Genomic DNA, 18,650 nt, shown 5'->3' with positions numbered 1-18,650 from the left:
TCTGGCATTTCTCCTCGCTGCAGCCCGGCTCACTGAAGAGGGGACACCATGTTTTCATTGCAGCATCATTGAACCAGCTCACCTCACTGTTACTGAACTGTGTCCAGGACAGATGGAGCTGCAGGTGGGCCCCAAACTGCTCCTGCACCTCATTAATCAGGCCGGACCCTCAGCGCTGTGGCCGATGGTAAGATGTGAGAAGGAGTCACAGAACCATGAAAAATGTTGGCAGCCACTTTGATTTTAAATTGGAACTCTCGCTGTAGAACAAAATGAGATACTTTATGAGGAAAATTATACATAAAAAGAAGAGTGTGTAGCATTTAGGGGATCTATTGACAGAACGGAATAAACTATTAAGTATGTTTTCTTTGGTGTATCTCCTGAAAATGGGAATCACCTCTTCATGGAGCCGACCGCCTTGTTTCTATGGCAACCTAGGATGCATAAACCAAACACTGGCTCTACAGGGACATGAGGGTTTTTCAATTCAGTAGTTCCCCAACAAGCTCGGCACATCGAGAAGTTAAATTGGTCTTAATCTGCAGATGCTGCCAAATCCCGCACACTGCACCTTTAATTGAAATATAAGTAAAATCAAGATAATAACAGCAGTTATTGTTTTTATTTCAAATATTAGTGCACATTTCAACAACTATTCAAGATAACATGATATTGTGACAAAAAATAGGGAGGAGGAGCACAGAGCAAAGGAAATGACAACAACATCACTGGGAACAGTGGGTCAGTCATTGTAGGACACAGCGGTCAGAAGTCTGGTCTTCCTGAGGTTCCTCTCGGGAGGTAGGAGGTTTCTCCTCTTGGTACTGAGAAGCTCTATGGTTCAAAATGTTCTGCAGGATGTCTTTGCTCTCACTAGGTGGCAGGTTGGAAAAGAAATACTGCGGTGCCAGCTGAACGAACCTGCCAGGGGAAGGAGAGGACAATGTAGAGCACGACATTTTTCTTTTTGCAGCATGTAACCGAGCTAAACTCGTCTTCAATTTGGCTTGTTGGAGAATAGACTTACAGGATTTACAGATACTTACAATATCTGCCCCTCACTATTGGAACGGCAATGAATGGATTGACACATGTGGAAGATGGGGAAGCTATGGGAGCATGACAAAGGCTGCAGAGCTTTCTCTTCCTCCATTAAGCTGCGGCTTCACATTTCCCAGGGATCTGTGCTATCCGTAATCCCCCCCCCTCCAACCAGCTGATACTTGAGAACAGGATTAGGATACCTCCCTTCACAACCAGCATGACTAGTCTCCGCTGAACTGGGGCTTTACATCGTCACCAAAAGGAAAAAGGGAATGAGTCTGTCCGATTACTTTTAAGCTTCTTTAAATGGGAAGATTCGAGCGGTGGGTCTACTGGGTTCTTTGGAAGCAACGAGGAGCTGCAGTCTAGTAAACAAGACCGTCGTTACGTCGCTGCGACACAAGTGCACAGGTTTACAATACACAAAGAACAAAAATGTTAGCTTAAATGCAAAGACTTACTCCTCTGGTGTTATGTGGGTTACGATGCGGAGGCAGTTGTCCTCAGAAAAGGAGTGCTCGTGGAACAGGACCCACTCAGGCAGACCTAGCTTGGGGCTCTTGGCTCCGTAGCCAGACAGGGGGTGGATCTGTGCCACGTGCTTGTGGGTCAGAATGAAGTAGTTCCCTGATCCGTCCACATCCCGCGCCACCTGACGGATGAGATCGGAGTCACTACACTATAGTATGTGTACTGATATTATAATGATTGAAAAGGCAAAACATAAAAGAAGACAAGAAAACTGAAAGCTGTTGGATAAAATTGTGAATGAACAGTGGAAGTTGTGAAAGCGAGAAGAGCTGAAAATGACTTTCTATAACTTATTTTCTACCATGGTATGAACTTATAACCCCATATTCTATCTAATTACACGTGATTAAAACACATCGTTGCATTAGTTCCACTTGAAGGAGTTTAATGGCCTTCAATAATCCTCAGGGGGACTCTGGGTGTTTGACGTAAACTGAAATGTTGGAGAAGTTCTAAAGTTGTATAAAGTTGTGTTCTCTGACCTGCATGAAGAAACCTGCCAGCAGGGCTCTCTTGATGTTGAGGGTGTTGCTCCGGGACCCGAAGGCGGGCACTGAGACGGGCAGCTCGATCCTCTTCAGGGTGTCGGTGAGTTCGGCGTGGAGGGCGTCAGCCGCCAACAGAGCGGTCTGGTTCAGATAGAAATCCTGACACCACTTCTCCACGTTACAGCCTAAGACGATGAAGAGGAAAGAGCCAAGATGATGAAGAAGGCAGAAATTGCTTCAGGTTTTTATTTCTTTCTTCTATCCAACACTTTTTCAAAGTGTTAAGATTATTATAATTATTAAAAAATATAAATGTAATTATATTTTTTGGTGATTTTTGCAGGTAATATCATTGTTCAACTAAAAATTCCAATGACTTCCTCATTCACTGATCTCACTGGTGGTCTCTAAAACTCACATGGATCCTGCTGGCACTCCTTAAAGGCCCTGTAGATATTGATGAGGGTGAAGTGGTCTCCCTCTGGGTGCTGGAACCTCATGTGGCTCTGGGTGGCCTCTGTCTTAAGATCTGACGAGGGAACCGCGAAGCAATTCGGTGCTAAAAAAAAAAAAAAAAATCCACAAGACAAATGTGATGTTTCAGTGTTTACTAGGCAACCAGATGAGATGGCGGGAGAACACGTTACCTGCTAGCATGGCAGCGATGACGACCACCTCGCTTGCACAGTCAAACTCACAGGAAGCCAGCAGGGTTTTGGCCATCTGGGGCTCCAAGGGGAACTCGGACATGATGATGCCCATCTCCGACAGATTGCCATAATTATCCAGCGCTGCGAGGTAGTCTAGCTCCTCCAAAGCCTGCATTAGGCCTCCGGGATCTGGGTTTTAGAATATACATTGTGTGTTTTTTTTTATTTTACATAATTAAAAACCTTGGTTGGGAACCAAATCCTGCAGAAAACCAGGACATGTCTTTATTACTGTCGAGTATTTAAACTGGGAGATGATTAATTACTTAAAAATACACTAAAACTGGATTATTTTTCTGTCTAAACTGTAATCCAATGTGGTGACCCACTGGGACAACCCCCCTACAGTGAACCAGCACCCTGGTGGGCACGCACGAATAAAAAGGCAACAGAAGATTAGGATTTTCTAATCCTCGTCAACATCTGCCAAGCATCACTATGCAAGCATTTTTTTTTAAAGTATGTCACGGTACAAATACGATTTTCTATTCTGATTTTGCAGCAAACATGTTTTTCCATGAACATTTCCCTGTGAAACAAAGAGACATCGACACAGAGAGACTTAAATCCACCTTAGATGCTCTCTATTATCAGCTACACTCCCACAGACCGACACCATGCTTATGCTCTAATCAACTAATGGGAGGCCCTGTGTGTGTGTGTGTGTGTGAGTGTGTGTGTGTGTGGGAGAATAAATCCGGGGGAACAAAAGCACATGGAAGCAGGTCAGCTCTAAAAGGATGCTCGCAGAACAGGAGCTGTCAGATCAGCTGAGGCACGGCTCACCGCCTTCCAGAACCCCCAAAAACATTCCTCTGTGTTGCAACAAAGCAGCGGACTGACTGAACCCACACATGTGATCTCATTATCACTGAGGATGATGTGAAATATAGATGCTTAGCCGATACAAATGGCCATAAAAAATACTCTCCGGGTTCACTGTGGCTTTAAGTGAAGCTCACCCGGCCTGTCGATGAAGTCACAGTGGCCCAGTCCGGCGATCTCCATCCTCTTCAAGAAGAGCACGGTGGAGGAGATGTCAGACTCCGAGACACGTGGGCGTATCTCCGCAGGAAGCCGCCTGTCCTCTGGGTACAGACAGAAACACTTGCCTATACGGGACGGAAAGATCCTGTTCAGACACGACAGCAGCCTGAGATTTCACATCAAAAGGTGGAGGTTTTTTTTTGCGTGAAAGTGTAACTTCTCACCTGTCGGACCTGCCAGCTGTTGGCGACTCTTGGCTTGACTGCTGCTGATTGGCTGGATGATGACCGAGTTAGTTCTGATCCTCGGGTTGTAAACCTGCAACAGCATCACAGTGTGTGCCCTTGATCGTATGTGGGTTTCTACAGTCGCATCAATATGATTTAGAACCCTAAAGTAAGACCATCTTACATATCTTTTCTCAAGCCCGGCATCAATGACGAAGCGGATTGAGCCGACGGCCCAGAAGAAGTCCTCGTTTGGGCTGGATGTGAGGAATACTCTGCGAGTTTGGCCCGTCTCCTCCTCCTCCCCCGGGACCGGTAGGTTCCCACGCTGGCCAGGGTGCACAGCAACGGGCAGCAGCTCACCCACGCCAGGGGGGAAGCTGTGTCCCTCATGACAGAGGATGTCACGGGCCAGATCTATCTCCTGGAGGAGAGAGAAGACAGTCAGAGGAAGACACATGCTCAGACTGCTGATCCCATCATGGGGATGCTGCGTCTTACCTGCGTCGTCACCAGGAACACCACCACGTCTCCTTCCTCCTCGGAGTGGTGGATCTCCAGCAGCAGACGGAGAGCGGAGCAGAAGTAGTCCCCCCCCGTGCTGCTGTGCACCACCTCCCCTGCGTCTGGGCTCTCTAGGCGAATCAGAGGTGCCGGCGACCCGGTGAAATGGTGCAGCTGCTCCGGGCCAGGTTCGGCAGCCGTGAGGAGGACCACGCAGAGCTCCGGCCTCTGCAGGGCGATGTCCTTCAGCAGGCCCTGGAGCACGTCGGTGGCCATGGTCCTCTGGTGGGCCTGGTCCACCACCACCACGCCGTAGCGCTCCAGCAAAGGGTCCGACATCATCTCCCTCAGGAGCATGTGGTCTGTGCAGTACCTGAAACAATGCTGGACATCAGGAGGGACCAGCGACGCGCGGGTCAAATTCTTATAGCCTGTAATAAATCCTCAGGGTTCTTTAAATTGGAAGAGAGGAACCTCAGACTTGACGTCTTCATAAAAGGCATGTTGTCTACACTTCAGCTTTGCCCCTCTTAGTTTAATTTACTCTGATAATTAGTGGGGGACTGGATCCTCTTGGTCCTCCACTTGATGTGATTTCTTTGTCCCCCAGCTGACTTAGGAGGGCCCAACATGAGAGAGTGTGACATATGGGGAGACAGGGAGCCGGGGCAGCTGTGGGGGAGCCCCTTAAAAGAACCCCCCTTGGGGCTTATGGTCACTTTTCTCTTGTGAATAAGAAAGGCGGGTGATTTAGCTGCGTGTGTGTGTGTGTGTGTGTGTGTGTGTGTGTGTGTGTGTGTGTGTGTCATGATGCTCCAGAGAGAAAGAAGCAGATAGAGGCAAACCAGACGAAGCATACCTGAGGACCGTGTCGTTGGTGGCGCACGTCTCCAGAGGGATGCTGTAGCCGACCTCGTGGCCGATGTTGACATCCATCTCATCGGCCACTCTCAGGGCGAGATCCACCGCCTGCTGGGCGTGGATCTGGGTACAGACCACCACGCCGTGCTGGAACCGGACCGACAGGCAGAACTCCGCACACCACTGGGGGATCTGTTTCAAAACAAGCGTGAGAGAAGTTGCTTACAGTCACAGAGACGCGTCGGGGTTTTTTCCAAATGCCTCCACGGTACTCACTTGAGAACTTCTCCCGGTGTTTGCAGAGCCGCTGACGACAACAAAGCGCCCTTTGGCCAAAGCGTCCATGAAGTCACACTTTGCTCGCCACACGGGCAGCTCTCTCCTTTCTCGGAGCAGTTTGTAAAACGTGGAGGAATAAGGCAATCCATCAAACTGATTCAGCTCCAGGATGTCATGGCAGTGTTTGCCTCCTGGACTGGAGCCGCCTGTGTCCGAGCGGGGCGAGCTGCTCTCATAATAGTCCCCGCCAGTTAAACTGGTCATCTCGCCAGTCTGTCCGGTTATAAGACCTCATTAACAAGATCCAAAGAAAATGAACTTTCTTGCAGCTCCTCCAGTCTCCCGTTGGACAGCGACACAGACCGCCCCTGCAAAGTGAAGCCAAATGAAAAAGGCTCACTAGGCGGCCAGCCCAGTGTTGTCATGTGGCCGCTAATCCCATAGAAGTGGCGCACGCGCGCGCGCTCGCGCACGGTGGTGTGTGAGAGCAGAGATAGATGGGCAGAGGCTTCAGAGAGGTCGGTACGTTTACAGTGAGAACTGGCTCGCGTGCAAAGGCCGCAGGCTGCGCACGAAGTTAATTCGTTTATTTAGCATTTCATTTGAGTCATTAAGAATTTAATTATCCCGTCGGTTGACAAACGGAGATCATTAATTGCGACATCCCGAGAAGAGTCGTGCCAGAGAATAAAACCTGTGAGAACTAACAGGTCTGCTCTGCTTTCAGCCCTCCAGGGTTACAACGCAAAAATACTGCTGCTTTTAAATAGTAGCATCTAAGAAAGAAAAAAAAATACAAATGTAGGAACGGTGTCAAAATATGAGAGAGGTATGGCAGTTACATATTCTCCAACTCTACATAAAACAGCATATAATAAGCATATTTACCCAAATGTTCCCACTAACATTAGTAAGAAACGTGGGCTGTGTTTTTAGCGCCCACAAGTGGCTGATAGCTAAAACCGCAATTCATTTAAATCAGAGATCTTCAACAGGGGGTCCGCAGAGTGCCAAAATAGAATTAAAATATAAATCTGTCAACAATTATTATTTTAATGGCTTAGCATTGTATACATACATCATTACAAAGTACAGTTTAATAAGGAACATTATATGATATGTAATAGGGGGTCCCTCCACTGGGTCTCTATAGGCCTTGGGGGCGTTGATTTAAACCATTTTTCACAGCCTAATAATTCTTAATGATACTACGTTTCTTACACTGTTTGATTGCCTTTAAAACACTCTGACTCGTTTTACTTGATAGACATTGATACAGATTTTCTTTTGGTTCCATTGTGTCCTTTAGTTTAGAGGTCAAGGGTTCATGCATTTGTATTCATCCCCCGTTATGGTCTAAGTAAACAGGTGTTTGGGGGGAGCTGGTCCTTAATCAGGACTCAAGGGCAACTTCAACATTCAACCTGAGTAATGAGGGGACATTCAACTTGTAATGACCAGTTTTGTCAGGCAGGTGGCAGCATTGAACAACCATGAGCAGCAGCTCCATCAGGGTTTGGACAGCAGAAGGACCCTCATGTAAAGAATGAGGTGATCATTTCTTTGGGGAAAATGACACCATAACTAATACATTGTCTTGTTATATATATAAGGATATGTGCTTATTGATTGGTGCTTTTTGGAGGAACGGATGCACAGTTTTGTTGCTGCTTTTGTTTATCATGGTGACTTTCTGAAGAGGCGTATTGCATTTTAGGCAAACTCGTCCTCACAGAGGCCAAAAAAACAAACAAACAACAACAAAAATGTGAGTCAATTATGCATCTTCATCAAATGAAAATGTTTTTCTTGTGAACCCTTTTTATCTCTTTAACAGCCACTTGTGGTTTAAAAAAAAGTTGCTCTCAGGCTATTTTCTTTTTGAAGTTATCTTTCAAATAACTTCAAAAATCAAAGTGAGAATGCAATTAAAACAACTTGTTATAAACAGCCATGAAGGAATTTTTATTTGGCTATAATTTCATCAATGAAATCAGTTAAAATGTTATCCTGAAACCTTGGTCTCTGGCCTATATGCTGCAATTAAAATCCTCTTTTCACCACCCAGGGTAAACGGGGAGCGACCTCAAAGCAGTTCTTAAATTACTGTGTTTTTAAAAAATAACAACGAAAGAATAGAAAATGATAACTGACATACAATGTTTACACTTTACAACGGCTTTTTAAGCAGGTTACAGTAACGTAAATAAACACGGTACATTTAAGATTTACAAATGGCACAAACATTTAACGACATGTTGACACAGCACGAATAAATACTTTCTGTCGACAGGCGGTTACTCTGACTGTCGAACACATCTGCACACTTTCCAGAACAACAAAAGAGACATTACTGGCACACGTCTGTACACAAAAGCAACGCAGGTATAAGTGAGTAATCATTCTGCAGTGGTGAGAACAGAAGCGTTGCATTTAGACACACTGCAAATGCAAAACAAAAAATCATCCGATATGAGCACAGAAAAAAAGAACAACGCTGTAACGTTCACCAGTTGAGTCCCAACATCAAGGAAGTGGCCTAAATCAGAGTGCAATAGCGAGCTCTGAATCCAATGGATGATGCCGTGAATGCATGAATAATCTCAAGAGTTCCAAAGCCATACAGAATCCAAATGGAATGTTACGAAGGCAAAAAGACGGGACAGATATGGTAAAACATCTCGTTGGACACGGTTGAGGGCGAGCTTGGAAAGCTCACAGCGCTGAAGTCATCCTGCTTGGCTCGCGCACTCGAGGACACGGTGAGCGTGAATGTTCAACACGCAAACACCAGAGTTATTGTGGAATTATTTGGCGTCGGCGCAATTCTCTGGAACGCGATCATCGCGTCGAATCGTGTTGATGCTCCGCAGCGTTTGCCAGTATGGGGAGAACATGTGGAGCGTCCGACACATGACCCGAGCAGTGTGTCGGCACTCTAAAATGTGTGAAAAGCAATTTTCCTGTTTCGAGTGTTGCCACAAAACTGGATTCATAAGGGAATAAAACAGCCTGACTGTGAGGATGTAACATGAGCCCTCAGTAAAAACATAGTGTGAGGGTTTGAGCCCACTGTAACAAATTAAAAACATGATTTGATTAATATCTACATCCCAGCACTGTGGCAACATGGATAAAAAAAGATGCCTTTGGAGTGCATCATAGAAATATGAAAAACTGAATAAATACCACTGCTGTATCACTCTCAAGCTACGCTTACATCGTGCTGAGTTGTGCTCCATTTCCCCTTTTTCTCCCACTTGAGCCCCAAAAACAAACTTTTTTGCACTTCAAATATTCAAGCAACTTAACAGGTTATAAAAAATGTCATATATTTCAGCATTTCATTTGAGAAAAAAAGTGAAAAATCACCAAAGAATGCTAACGGAATATTCAAAATCACACCATGTTTCGTTCTTTTCCTAAACGTTCCGTGGGGGGGATAAATCACTCTCGATCAGAGCGTCCTGTGCACAAACTGCTAATATCACAGTTAAATAGATAAATAGTTAATTGGTACCTGAGTGAGGATAACAAAGCACCTTTTAAAAGGCGTAGCACCGAGGTGTGATGTCAGCCCCCGTTCATTGGAAACTCTGTGATACATCCGACTGTCCAAAAGGTCTTACAGAGCAGTAATTAGTGCAAATAAAGAAAGTCTCCGTCCGCTGGAACTCCGCCATGACGTCGAGAGCTCAGCAGTCCTTAAGAGTCTTTGGTGGTCTGTAGGGCAACATCGGAACAGGTCTGAAACGTAAGCATGAACACGTGACGTCGTCAGAAAAGCTGTTTAATGAACCAGGAAACGCTGCAAATTAGGCAATTTTAAGCGGTTTATATACATTTCCCCTCATATTGTGCGCGGCAAAAGAGGTTAAAAAAACCTGCGTAAGCTAAATCCACAATACTAATCAGACCAGCTCTGCCATCTGTTAGGATAATATTATGAATAGCCAGCTAAACACTTTACATGCGGCATGTGAGCAAATGGGAATTTAACGAGTGTCACAAGAGTCTAAAAAATGATGACATTGATGGGGAAACATCTCGAGAGATTCACTCGTGGGAAGAGGGGCCAATTTAATTAAGGCTTCGATGGTAAGGCTAAGCTTCTTCTTTGGCACCTTTACAGACGTGAGATTACCGTCACGTTGCACTGACCTGTTGGGTAAAGGGATGCTGGGTGGAGGCCGGGGCACAGTGGGGATCGGTATGGGGAGGGGTCCAGTTCCATGGATGCGGACCCCCGTTGCTGTGGCACCGTGACCCAGCCGAGAGCTCCTCCCCAGTGGGTCTGCAGGTAGGGGTTTCTGCGGTGGACTGGGTTTCTCAAAGTCCTGCAGAAGAAGGTCAAATTAAGCCCATCAGTCCAATAGTGTATATGTGCTCATGTTTAATGTGTCTATAAAATGAAAGAGAAATCTGTTGTCCTGTATTTAAATAGTCCAGTACTAACACAGACATAGAGGTGCATGATTTTGAGGAATGAAAGATCTTTCCTACTTAATGGATGCAGGTTAGCGCTGTGCTGAAATGTTATTTAAGCAGCTAAGAAACATCCTCATTCGCTAACTGACATTATATCTGCAAAAACACGACAAATCACAGCCCTCTTATCTCGAGACGCTTCGTATCGAAACCTGAATAACCCATCGCGTCACCTTCGGTGTCCCTTTAGAAAATGGATTAGCTGTAAAGCAGCTATCTGGAGACAAAGACAGACACGTATCACTAGAGGGCACTGTGTTATCAGTATCGTCTCTGAAATCCCAACGCTAACATGAGATGAATCCCATGCCTCCTCCTCCTCCTCCTCCTCCTCTGTGGTAGTGCTGTGTGAGTGGAGAAGGTTATCTGAATGAGGTGCCATCATGTGTTACTAATCTACAGCAAGACAGCGAGGCGGCGATAAACATCTGCTACCAGTAGCACAGCCACAGTATATATATATATGCCTCCCCACACCACAACAGACACTCGGAGCAGTGCATGGACAAACGTCACAGTAATATGCACACAGAGGGGGGGGGAGAAAAAGTGTTCCACATCATGCATGGGTGGGACTTAAGAGAGAGCTGGAAGTTTAAAACATTCATGAGTGCAGTCGAGACGTGACTGAGTTTGTCACATCAACATATAGACGGTTAGAAACCTGAACGTGCAGCGCTGCGACCCAGAGGGCTACAAAACGCTGCGAGGTTTCATGTCGGCAGAACTTTGCACGGAGGAGATTTTTTTTCCTAACATAACAGTAGGTAGACGTCACCGTCCGTATGCAGCCCTTTGGTTCCAATTCATGTAAATCTCTGCTCTGTAGCAAACAGTGATATTTTAGACAGCAGCGTGGTGATTCAACCACCAAATAAGGTCTGAAAAAATAATGGTTTTCTGGGTTTGGTGTGGAGGAAGGTGCATGCACAGACAGAGCCCCGACCTCGACATCATCCAACGCCTTTGTGATGACTTGGACATGTGCTGTAGCAGATACTGTGTCAACAATCACACACGGGCGTAGTGTTTGGGTCTCGACATACTTTCAGCCCAGTGAGGGAAATATCAAATTCAGGACTGTGATTTATGACTATTTTCATTATCAATTCATCTTTATTTTCTCGATTAAAAATATTTTGATTTTGGTCCAGAAACTAATTTTATTTAAAAATGAACTTAAATGACAGATTATCAAAATAGTGGCCTATGAATTTTTGTTGATTGACTTATCGGCCAGTGGTTTTGAAATAAAGTCAGGGACGTCACAATTAAGACATAACATATATTCAACATATATAAATGCTACGTCCTTTCCAAATTATAAAATTTAACATCTCCTGGTTTCCAGCAGGACATTATTAATACAAAAGCAACAATTCACTCATGTCATATAATATTCATAAGCTAAAGGTGCAGTTTAGTAGCCTCTTTACTCAGGTTCTTATTTTAACCAACAAAAAATGGGCCAAACTCTCTAACAAACGACAACCCAAAGCTCTTCAGATGCAGTTAAAAACACGAGAGGCCCCAGGTGGAAACGTTACAACGCTTTAATCAGATCAGAGCTCTTTTAAATGGTTTGAATCTGCATCCCAGTCCCACGTGGATACGGTTCCTACTTAGTTTGGGGGGTAATCAAATCACCCAGTGTTATCTTTAAGTACACATTCATTCCCAACAAACTCCGACATATGTACGTTCCGGAAGTTTAGTTTAAGTGGAGAATAACTCCCCCGGAAACATACAAAAGCAGGCTGTTTTTCAAAAGGAGTGCAGGGACGAAAAAAACAAAGATGTAAATGGACAGATGCAGCCACTCAAATGCAAGAATAACACAGGACCCATGTGCATTCTAATGCCGCTGTTGGCAGAAAACCCTCACACCGTGAGTGGAGTCTTGGTGGTGTTCACATGTCTTAATTCAAAATGAAAAGCTTGCGGTCTCCTTTGTGGCTCCAGAAAGATCTATAAGCCTTGGGCTTACAAGCACCTTCCAAAACCCTCTGGAGGAGCTGAGACACGCGTGGTCGTCTGGCCAAAAGCAAAGCTATTTTTCTACATTCCTGAAAAGATGACAGTTTGGAAAGGCATGATTTTTTCCCCCCTCCTCAACATCACACTGCAGTCTGTCTTTGCACTCCGAGCTGGTTTGCTTCACATGTATTTGACTCTACAGGTATCAGATCAGTGCTTTTCAAGATAATGACTAGAGTACATTTGTAAAAACTCTCCGCTCCCACACGGTTTTGTTTTCGTGCACCGCCTGAATTTAACAGATGCAGGATGGGCTTCATTCCCCTGGAAACACCTCCACGTTAATGGGGTGCAATTGGCACACAGGCGTAAGATAGCAGCGAGAAAAACACAATTTTCCAATGAGACATATTGGCACAGACGGCAGGAGAGGTTGTGTCAAGTATTACAACGAGCTTGTAATCTGTTGAAGGATTGATGTCCTGCATGTCCTTGATGACCTGTTATTAAATCTCGACGGGATCCTCGGTTTCTGACCTAAAAGTGCCGCCTCTACTAGCTCCATCTGTTCCATTTCGGCGAAATGAGCTAGTAGATAATAGCAGTTAGCGGCGTTTCATATAGCTTTGGCAGGTCGGCTAATTTATGAAGCACTCTGTGGCCTCTCAGCTAAAGTGCAGCTTTCATTGGCACGTTTATATCAGACAAGGGTGATATTCTGCAATGTTGGATATGGACGCCACGAAACCATCCAGAACTGGATATATGATACTAGTTGTTCCTATGTAAACTATGTAAAAATACTCTTTCACTCATATTACAGGTGAAAGCCCTGCATTTAAAATCCTATGTACCAATTTGCTATGTATAGTGCGTGGCGATACAGTGGAGTAATGTTGTCTGAATGGAGAATATAGTCGCCCTCCCTCTGTGTGTGTTGTAATCCAAGCTTCTCTGTGCCTTGTTTACATAGCTGGGTCGCCCACATGTGATCTTTAGTGTGCCTCATTGGTTACCTCATTGCTGCCGCTCTGCACTGCACTCATATGGCTCATACAGCTGATAACGCCGCCTCGACCCGATGTTTGCACTGTTAGCTGCAAGCCACCGGCTCAGCTGTAGCTGGTCGAGGTGGAGTTAGTTTTAATTACTTTCGACTATTACTCCATATTTAGGATTGGGACACAAAACATATCTGAGAGGTTGTGAGATTAATGCAAGAGGAAAGAAGAAGTTCTGCTACAAAATCCAAATATATGGTGACTTTTCTTGGATCTTTACAACGTTCAGAGGTTAAACGTTTCTCTGATGTAACTGCTTACAACTCATAGGTATGTGAAATGTGGGCTCACAAGCCAAACATGTAGGGAACTTACTGGATTAACTTTTACCAAAGTATTGCATTTTATGATCTTCTCATTCTATTCATCTGAAATGTAACGTTGAAAATATAGTAAAAGTATAAGTTTACTTAACTACGATACTTGATAGATGTACTTGGTTACTTTCCACCATTCCTGCTGCTCACCTGAACGAATAACCTTGGAGGTTTGAGAATCGGATCTCTCTAAGCCTCCTTCTAAATCAGTCATGCTTTTGCTTTACATCTGGGATTATGGTATGCTCTTCATCGAACAGAGAGAAAGTGTCACATCAAAGAGACCACGCTTCCTCCTGTATTTTCTTTTTTGTGAAAGCAGCACGCGTCTGTCCATTTCATCCATGCACCCTGCTGCGGCTCACAGCAGTGCCCATGTCCGACACCACTCTCCTTGCTACAGGAGCATTTCAGGATTCGGATGCACCATGAAATCCACCAGATGGATGGATTTACTATCCCCGCCGCATCCAATAGTGCCGACTCAGCAGAAAGCAGCGCCTTGCTCGGGAGTTAGGTCACAGGGAGGCAGACAGATTGAATTTTGCTGTCGATATGTGGGCAAGCAAGCTGACTGCAGTGCAGAAACACAGCGAGGTTCGGTATCCTACGCTTTAGTACAACCTCTAAGAAGGACCATACATACTTCCATGACAGTCAGAAGTTCTTATTCATTGTTAAAGTGAGTTAAAAAGGTGACATCTGAGTGATTGTTGACAACATATCTCCATGAAGTTTATTCTTGGAAACGTGCTGACCAAACAATATCACCTTAAGTTTTAAGTCAACATTAACAAGAAGTCCTTAAAGTCCTCCGAAAATGTATATTTGAAGATCTGTGACCCATTTCAAAAGTGTTTCAAGTCTCAGCAGGTTTATTTTCATACTTTATTAAAATGAAATAAAATCGATGGAGGCCTAGAATATACTATGTGGGAAAGCAATAAAAAAACCTGTGGTATGCCTTAGAAAATGGTCAGGAGTAATGTACAGTAAAATATACACAACTTGAGTTTAATAGGCCGTGTCATATATGTATGGCCCATTAAAGCTGTGGTCTACATAAAAAGAAATTCCCATTCTAAAACATCAAAAGACAATTCATGACAATGTAAAAGTTAAAGAGTTATTGAGTCAAACGAACCTGTTCTACTTTGTACGATGACTGCTGGCGTGGCAGGCTGAGAAAAGGTGGCACTCGAGGCGGCGAGAGGGCCGTGTGGGCGGGCAGGACCCTGTGGTGGGCTGGGAGGGGAGGCAGGTTGGGCTGGCCCACGCTCAGAGACACCGGCATGGGGTGGCTGATGTGTAAGGGCTGGTAGAGGGGCAATCTGCGGAGGCTGTGAGAGTGGAAGTTGTGTGGAGGGAGAAGAGGCTCTGCACTTAGGAGAGACGGCTGAAAAGAGGATGAGAGAAAGTCACTTTCAGTTATTTCGGCAGTTATGCTGAGTGTGTTACGGCAGCGGTATACAGGCTTTTGTCATTTTCTCTGCCACTCTTACTACCCCACTTAATATTGTACCCCATACAATTTTATATTTTGTTCAGTCCAAACAAATCTGGAATATTAATTATTTGTCTTTTATCAAGAAAAAAAGTCACAAATTTGCTGATTCCAGCTTCTCAAACGTGGGGAATTTCTGTTGTTTTTACTTGTATATAATTTGTAAAAGAACCAATAAAATGTATTTTGGTATCTGTATTGATGCTGATCATGTATCTATGCGTGCCTATGTGTTTACTCTTTTCGATCATTGCTGCTCGTTGACTGTTGTCACATCAAGCTGCTGCTTCCTCTGGTGTTCCCTTTCCGTTTGTGTCCGTTTGGGATCAGCTCTAATTCTCCTCTGATCAATTCAGATCTGATCAATAAGACAGTGAGGTCTTTACTGTCTTTAATTTTCCATCAATCGTTCCAGCCCCAGTCTAATGTAATGGATGTGATGCGTGCAGAAAAAGTAAAACTCCAACTCAGTCATAAAGCTCCCATTAATGTGAAATCGCTGATGTCAGAAACAGTCATAAAACTGGAGAACAACATTACGAGATATGACATTCTGAAATCGTATGCGCCAGAGTCTGACTGCATGTCCTGACCAGCTGTTACCCCTCTGCTCCAAACCAATAACGCCTAAAATGGCCAGAAAGGATTTGGCCGACACACACACACACACACACACACACACAACACACACACACACACACACACACACACTCACACACACTCACACACACACACACACACACACACACACACACACACACACACACACACACACACACACACACACACACACACACACACACACACACACACACACACACACACACACAGAGAAAAAGAGATGTTGACTGACATCTGGACATGAGCAAGTGGCTGAAGTGGTCACCATAATAAGAACGGGCAGGCTGTTTTTCAAATCTACTCAACAAGAACTGGATGAATGTTTATGCTCAATTATGATGATTATGATTACGATAAATATTACTTTTATACAGAGTTGCCCCAGATACAGGTTGGCGCAAAAGAACAATTTATACCCAAGGACTCGTGAATATGAATTCTTTGGTTGTGTCACACACATATGCATATAAATTATAGGTAATCTTCTGCCTTGCTTATCATTTCCAACAAACAAATCAAAACCGGCTTTCTTCCTCTGCCTGAATCAATCAACTCTGCTCCCTATTCATTAAAAATATTTATCACAAACAGCATATCAAAAAGGGCTCAAATAACAACATCCTGATTCTCATTTGAATGAACGCACCTTTCAATTAGAGGTTCTCTGCCTCCCGGCCCTTTCATTAATATTTCTCAGAAAGAGAGATGTATGTATAGTAGGCTGAATCATTATGTGACATCTTGTTTTGTCAACAAGCCTGGATGCATGACAACTAAACTGAAGGTTGGAGGTGAGTGATGGGACATAATGGAGTGTGATTACAAAATAAATCAAATGGGCCCTGACATAAATGTCACAGGAAGAGACAGTTTATGCACATACACATTGATTATTATTGTATTGTAGAGAATGACTCACCTTATACATGTTGGCTCCAGAGGGTTTGGGTGGAGCTTTGCGTTGTGGGGTGGGCCTGTATATAGACTGAGTCCTGATGGGGCTTATGGGCCTGTTGGCCTCCACCGATCTAGAAACACAACGGAAGTACTTTTTATAGTTTTTTCAAGCGGATCACTTCTTTTGCACTATAAACAAAGAAAAAAGGTCCAATCTGTAGTTTTTATGTATATTTAAATTACATTCCTGTTATATTAAACACCAAGTATAACTATTGATGAAAAAATATACATTTTTGTGTTTCTCAAATGATCATAATTGAAAATATAGGCCTGTTTTTCCAAAATATTACTCACAAATAAGAAATGAAAAAAAACCCCAGCAAAACATTTGAGTGATGACCGTTGGTGCATTGCTTGTACATGCAGTCAGATCACGTCAATCAGATGAGATGAAACGGTACCCACACAGTCCTAATGATGCAGTTTATTTGGTTGTATGTTATCTAATGATGTTCTTTTCCTGACTAAATTGGATTCATGCTTATTTAGTCACAAATACTGAATGTTATAGAGCAATAGAGGGGCTTTGAAGGCTCACACTATATTTTGTATAACTGAAAACATGTGTTATATTTAGAGTACATTTTTCACATGGTGTATAATCAAAACATGTTTGTGTTTCTCAACTGATCATAATTGTCACCTGAGTTTCTCCAAGGTGCTCTTCTTATTGGTGAAGAGGATGCGCAGCAGAGTCTTCCTCTTCAGGAAGATGACAGCGGTGGTTACCAGAAGGCTGACCAGGGTGACCAGGATTGCCACAGTAATGACCACGCTGTCGGCTGATGCCACATATGACAACACGCACATTAATACACACACACGCACATCTACAGCACAGAATGACAAGACATAACGCAAAAGGCTACAGGTTACAGCTAGGCCACAGTCAGCAGCACAATTTGTGATTCACATTTCTCTGTTCTTCTCCAAGGACTAAAATTAATTTTCTCTCTTAAAGATACAGACTGTACAATGTGAAATGTATTGCTGGGCAGAAGGGGAGTCATGTTATTATAGGAAAGTCACACTCCAGTCCAAACCACACACCACTCTACAAGAAATGTCTAGATGAGTGAGGAGAAAAATGTAATTGTCCACACTACCTGCCAGTCTCATTGGCCCGCTGTCGATGCTCCCACCAAAGCCTGCTTCCTCACAGAAAGGAGGGGCCCTGTGTGCCTCACAGTGGCAGTTCTTCTTGTTGTTGCACACCTGCAAACAAGGGAGTTTTACTGTATATTACATGATGCTGTATTGACTTGCATAAAACAGGACCGGAAGGCATTTGTATTCCTACTAGCTGAACTCCAGATATAATTGATACATGGGTTTATTCAGAATTTTTTTTTTTATGAATAAATCACTCTTCTTCAGTTAGTCTACAAGACTTTCCATATAAGACTCTGACCCTCATATAAGTCATTGGCTCTGTGTGTGTACCGAGAGTCATAATAGACAAAACATGTGCATGGGAGAGTCCATCCCTGTAAAGCTTCAGGTTTCCAGTGCACAAGTTCGATCCAAGTGATCTCCCCGGTGAGTTAATGCAGTCCAGCTTTCAGTTCGAGGGAGGATGGAGGGAGAACGGCGGTGCAGGGGAAGTTGTGCAGCTGTGGGGGATTTACATTTAGCACAGAGGCAGCAGTCAAGTGCCGTCCCTGCCTCCAGGCCACGGACACTCCTTTTCACCGGGTGACAGGGTTAAGAGGCACTTGGGGCGCTCAGTGGGAGGTATCATTTTGTGTGTGTAGGGAGTTGTTACAATAGCAAATCAACTGCAATCTCTTTAATTTTGTTCACAAGTGAACATTATCTGTCTCTCCTGAACAAGCACTACAGGACAAACTAAATGTAAATAAGAGAAGACACCTAATTCCTTAAAAACCTCTAGTGTTAAACATGTACTGTATGCTCATTTGTAAAAATAACTTTACTATGTCAGAAAAATCTATGTGATAAAACTGAGATAAAACTGTTATCAGTCACTGTTTGTTCTATTAGATCCACACATATTTCACTTCAGATTTGGATCTATTTATTTGTGGAAGATGTCTAGTTGATAAGGGTGTATAATGTATAGAAAAG

General features: G+C 44.0%; 2 protein-coding genes across 3 annotated transcripts in view; both read right to left on the bottom strand.

The window, feature by feature from the left end:
• The window catches only part of LOC311020549 (C-terminal-binding protein 2-like), a 158,646-nt gene that overhangs the window by 79,085 nt on the left and 60,911 nt on the right, over positions 1-18,650 (bottom strand). Inside the window, exons 18-23 of one of the 2 annotated variants that reach the window (XM_084020641.1) lie at positions 17,669-17,777; positions 17,206-17,344; positions 16,522-16,630; positions 14,622-14,873; positions 9,796-9,971; positions 6,847-9,381 (exon numbers count right to left, since the gene is read on the bottom strand). The exons of the other annotated variant lie outside the window; for it this stretch is intronic. Of the exons in view, the coding sequence (XP_083876767.1) occupies positions 9,330-9,381; positions 9,796-9,971; positions 14,622-14,873; positions 16,522-16,630; positions 17,206-17,344; positions 17,669-17,777 (837 nt within the window). The 3' untranslated portion in view covers positions 6,847-9,329. Of the gene's footprint in view, positions 1-6,846; positions 9,382-9,795; positions 9,972-14,621; positions 14,874-16,521; positions 16,631-17,205; positions 17,345-17,668; positions 17,778-18,650 lie in introns of those variants that run through there. 2 annotated transcript variants of the gene reach the window in all.
• On the bottom strand, positions 562-5,995 carry dhx32b (DEAH (Asp-Glu-Ala-His) box polypeptide 32b). Its single transcript, XM_084021386.1, has 11 exons — positions 5,632-5,995; positions 5,354-5,547; positions 4,492-4,867; positions 4,175-4,414; positions 3,988-4,081; positions 3,739-3,888; positions 2,714-2,905; positions 2,485-2,625; positions 2,061-2,251; positions 1,509-1,699; positions 562-924 (listed from the first exon to the last, which is right to left on the bottom strand). The coding sequence occupies exons 1-11, from the start codon at positions 5,896-5,898 to the stop codon at positions 750-752; spliced, it is 2,211 nt and encodes a 736-aa protein (XP_083877512.1). The 5' UTR covers positions 5,899-5,995; the 3' UTR covers positions 562-749.

The sequence above is a fragment of the Eutrigla gurnardus genome (genome assembly GCF_963514095.1).
Source record: "Eutrigla gurnardus genome assembly, chromosome: 11".
Lineage (NCBI taxonomy): Eukaryota > Metazoa > Chordata > Actinopteri > Perciformes > Triglidae > Eutrigla > Eutrigla gurnardus.
Note: the sequence above shows the minus strand (reverse complement) of the source record. Positions and strands in the feature narration are given on the sequence as shown.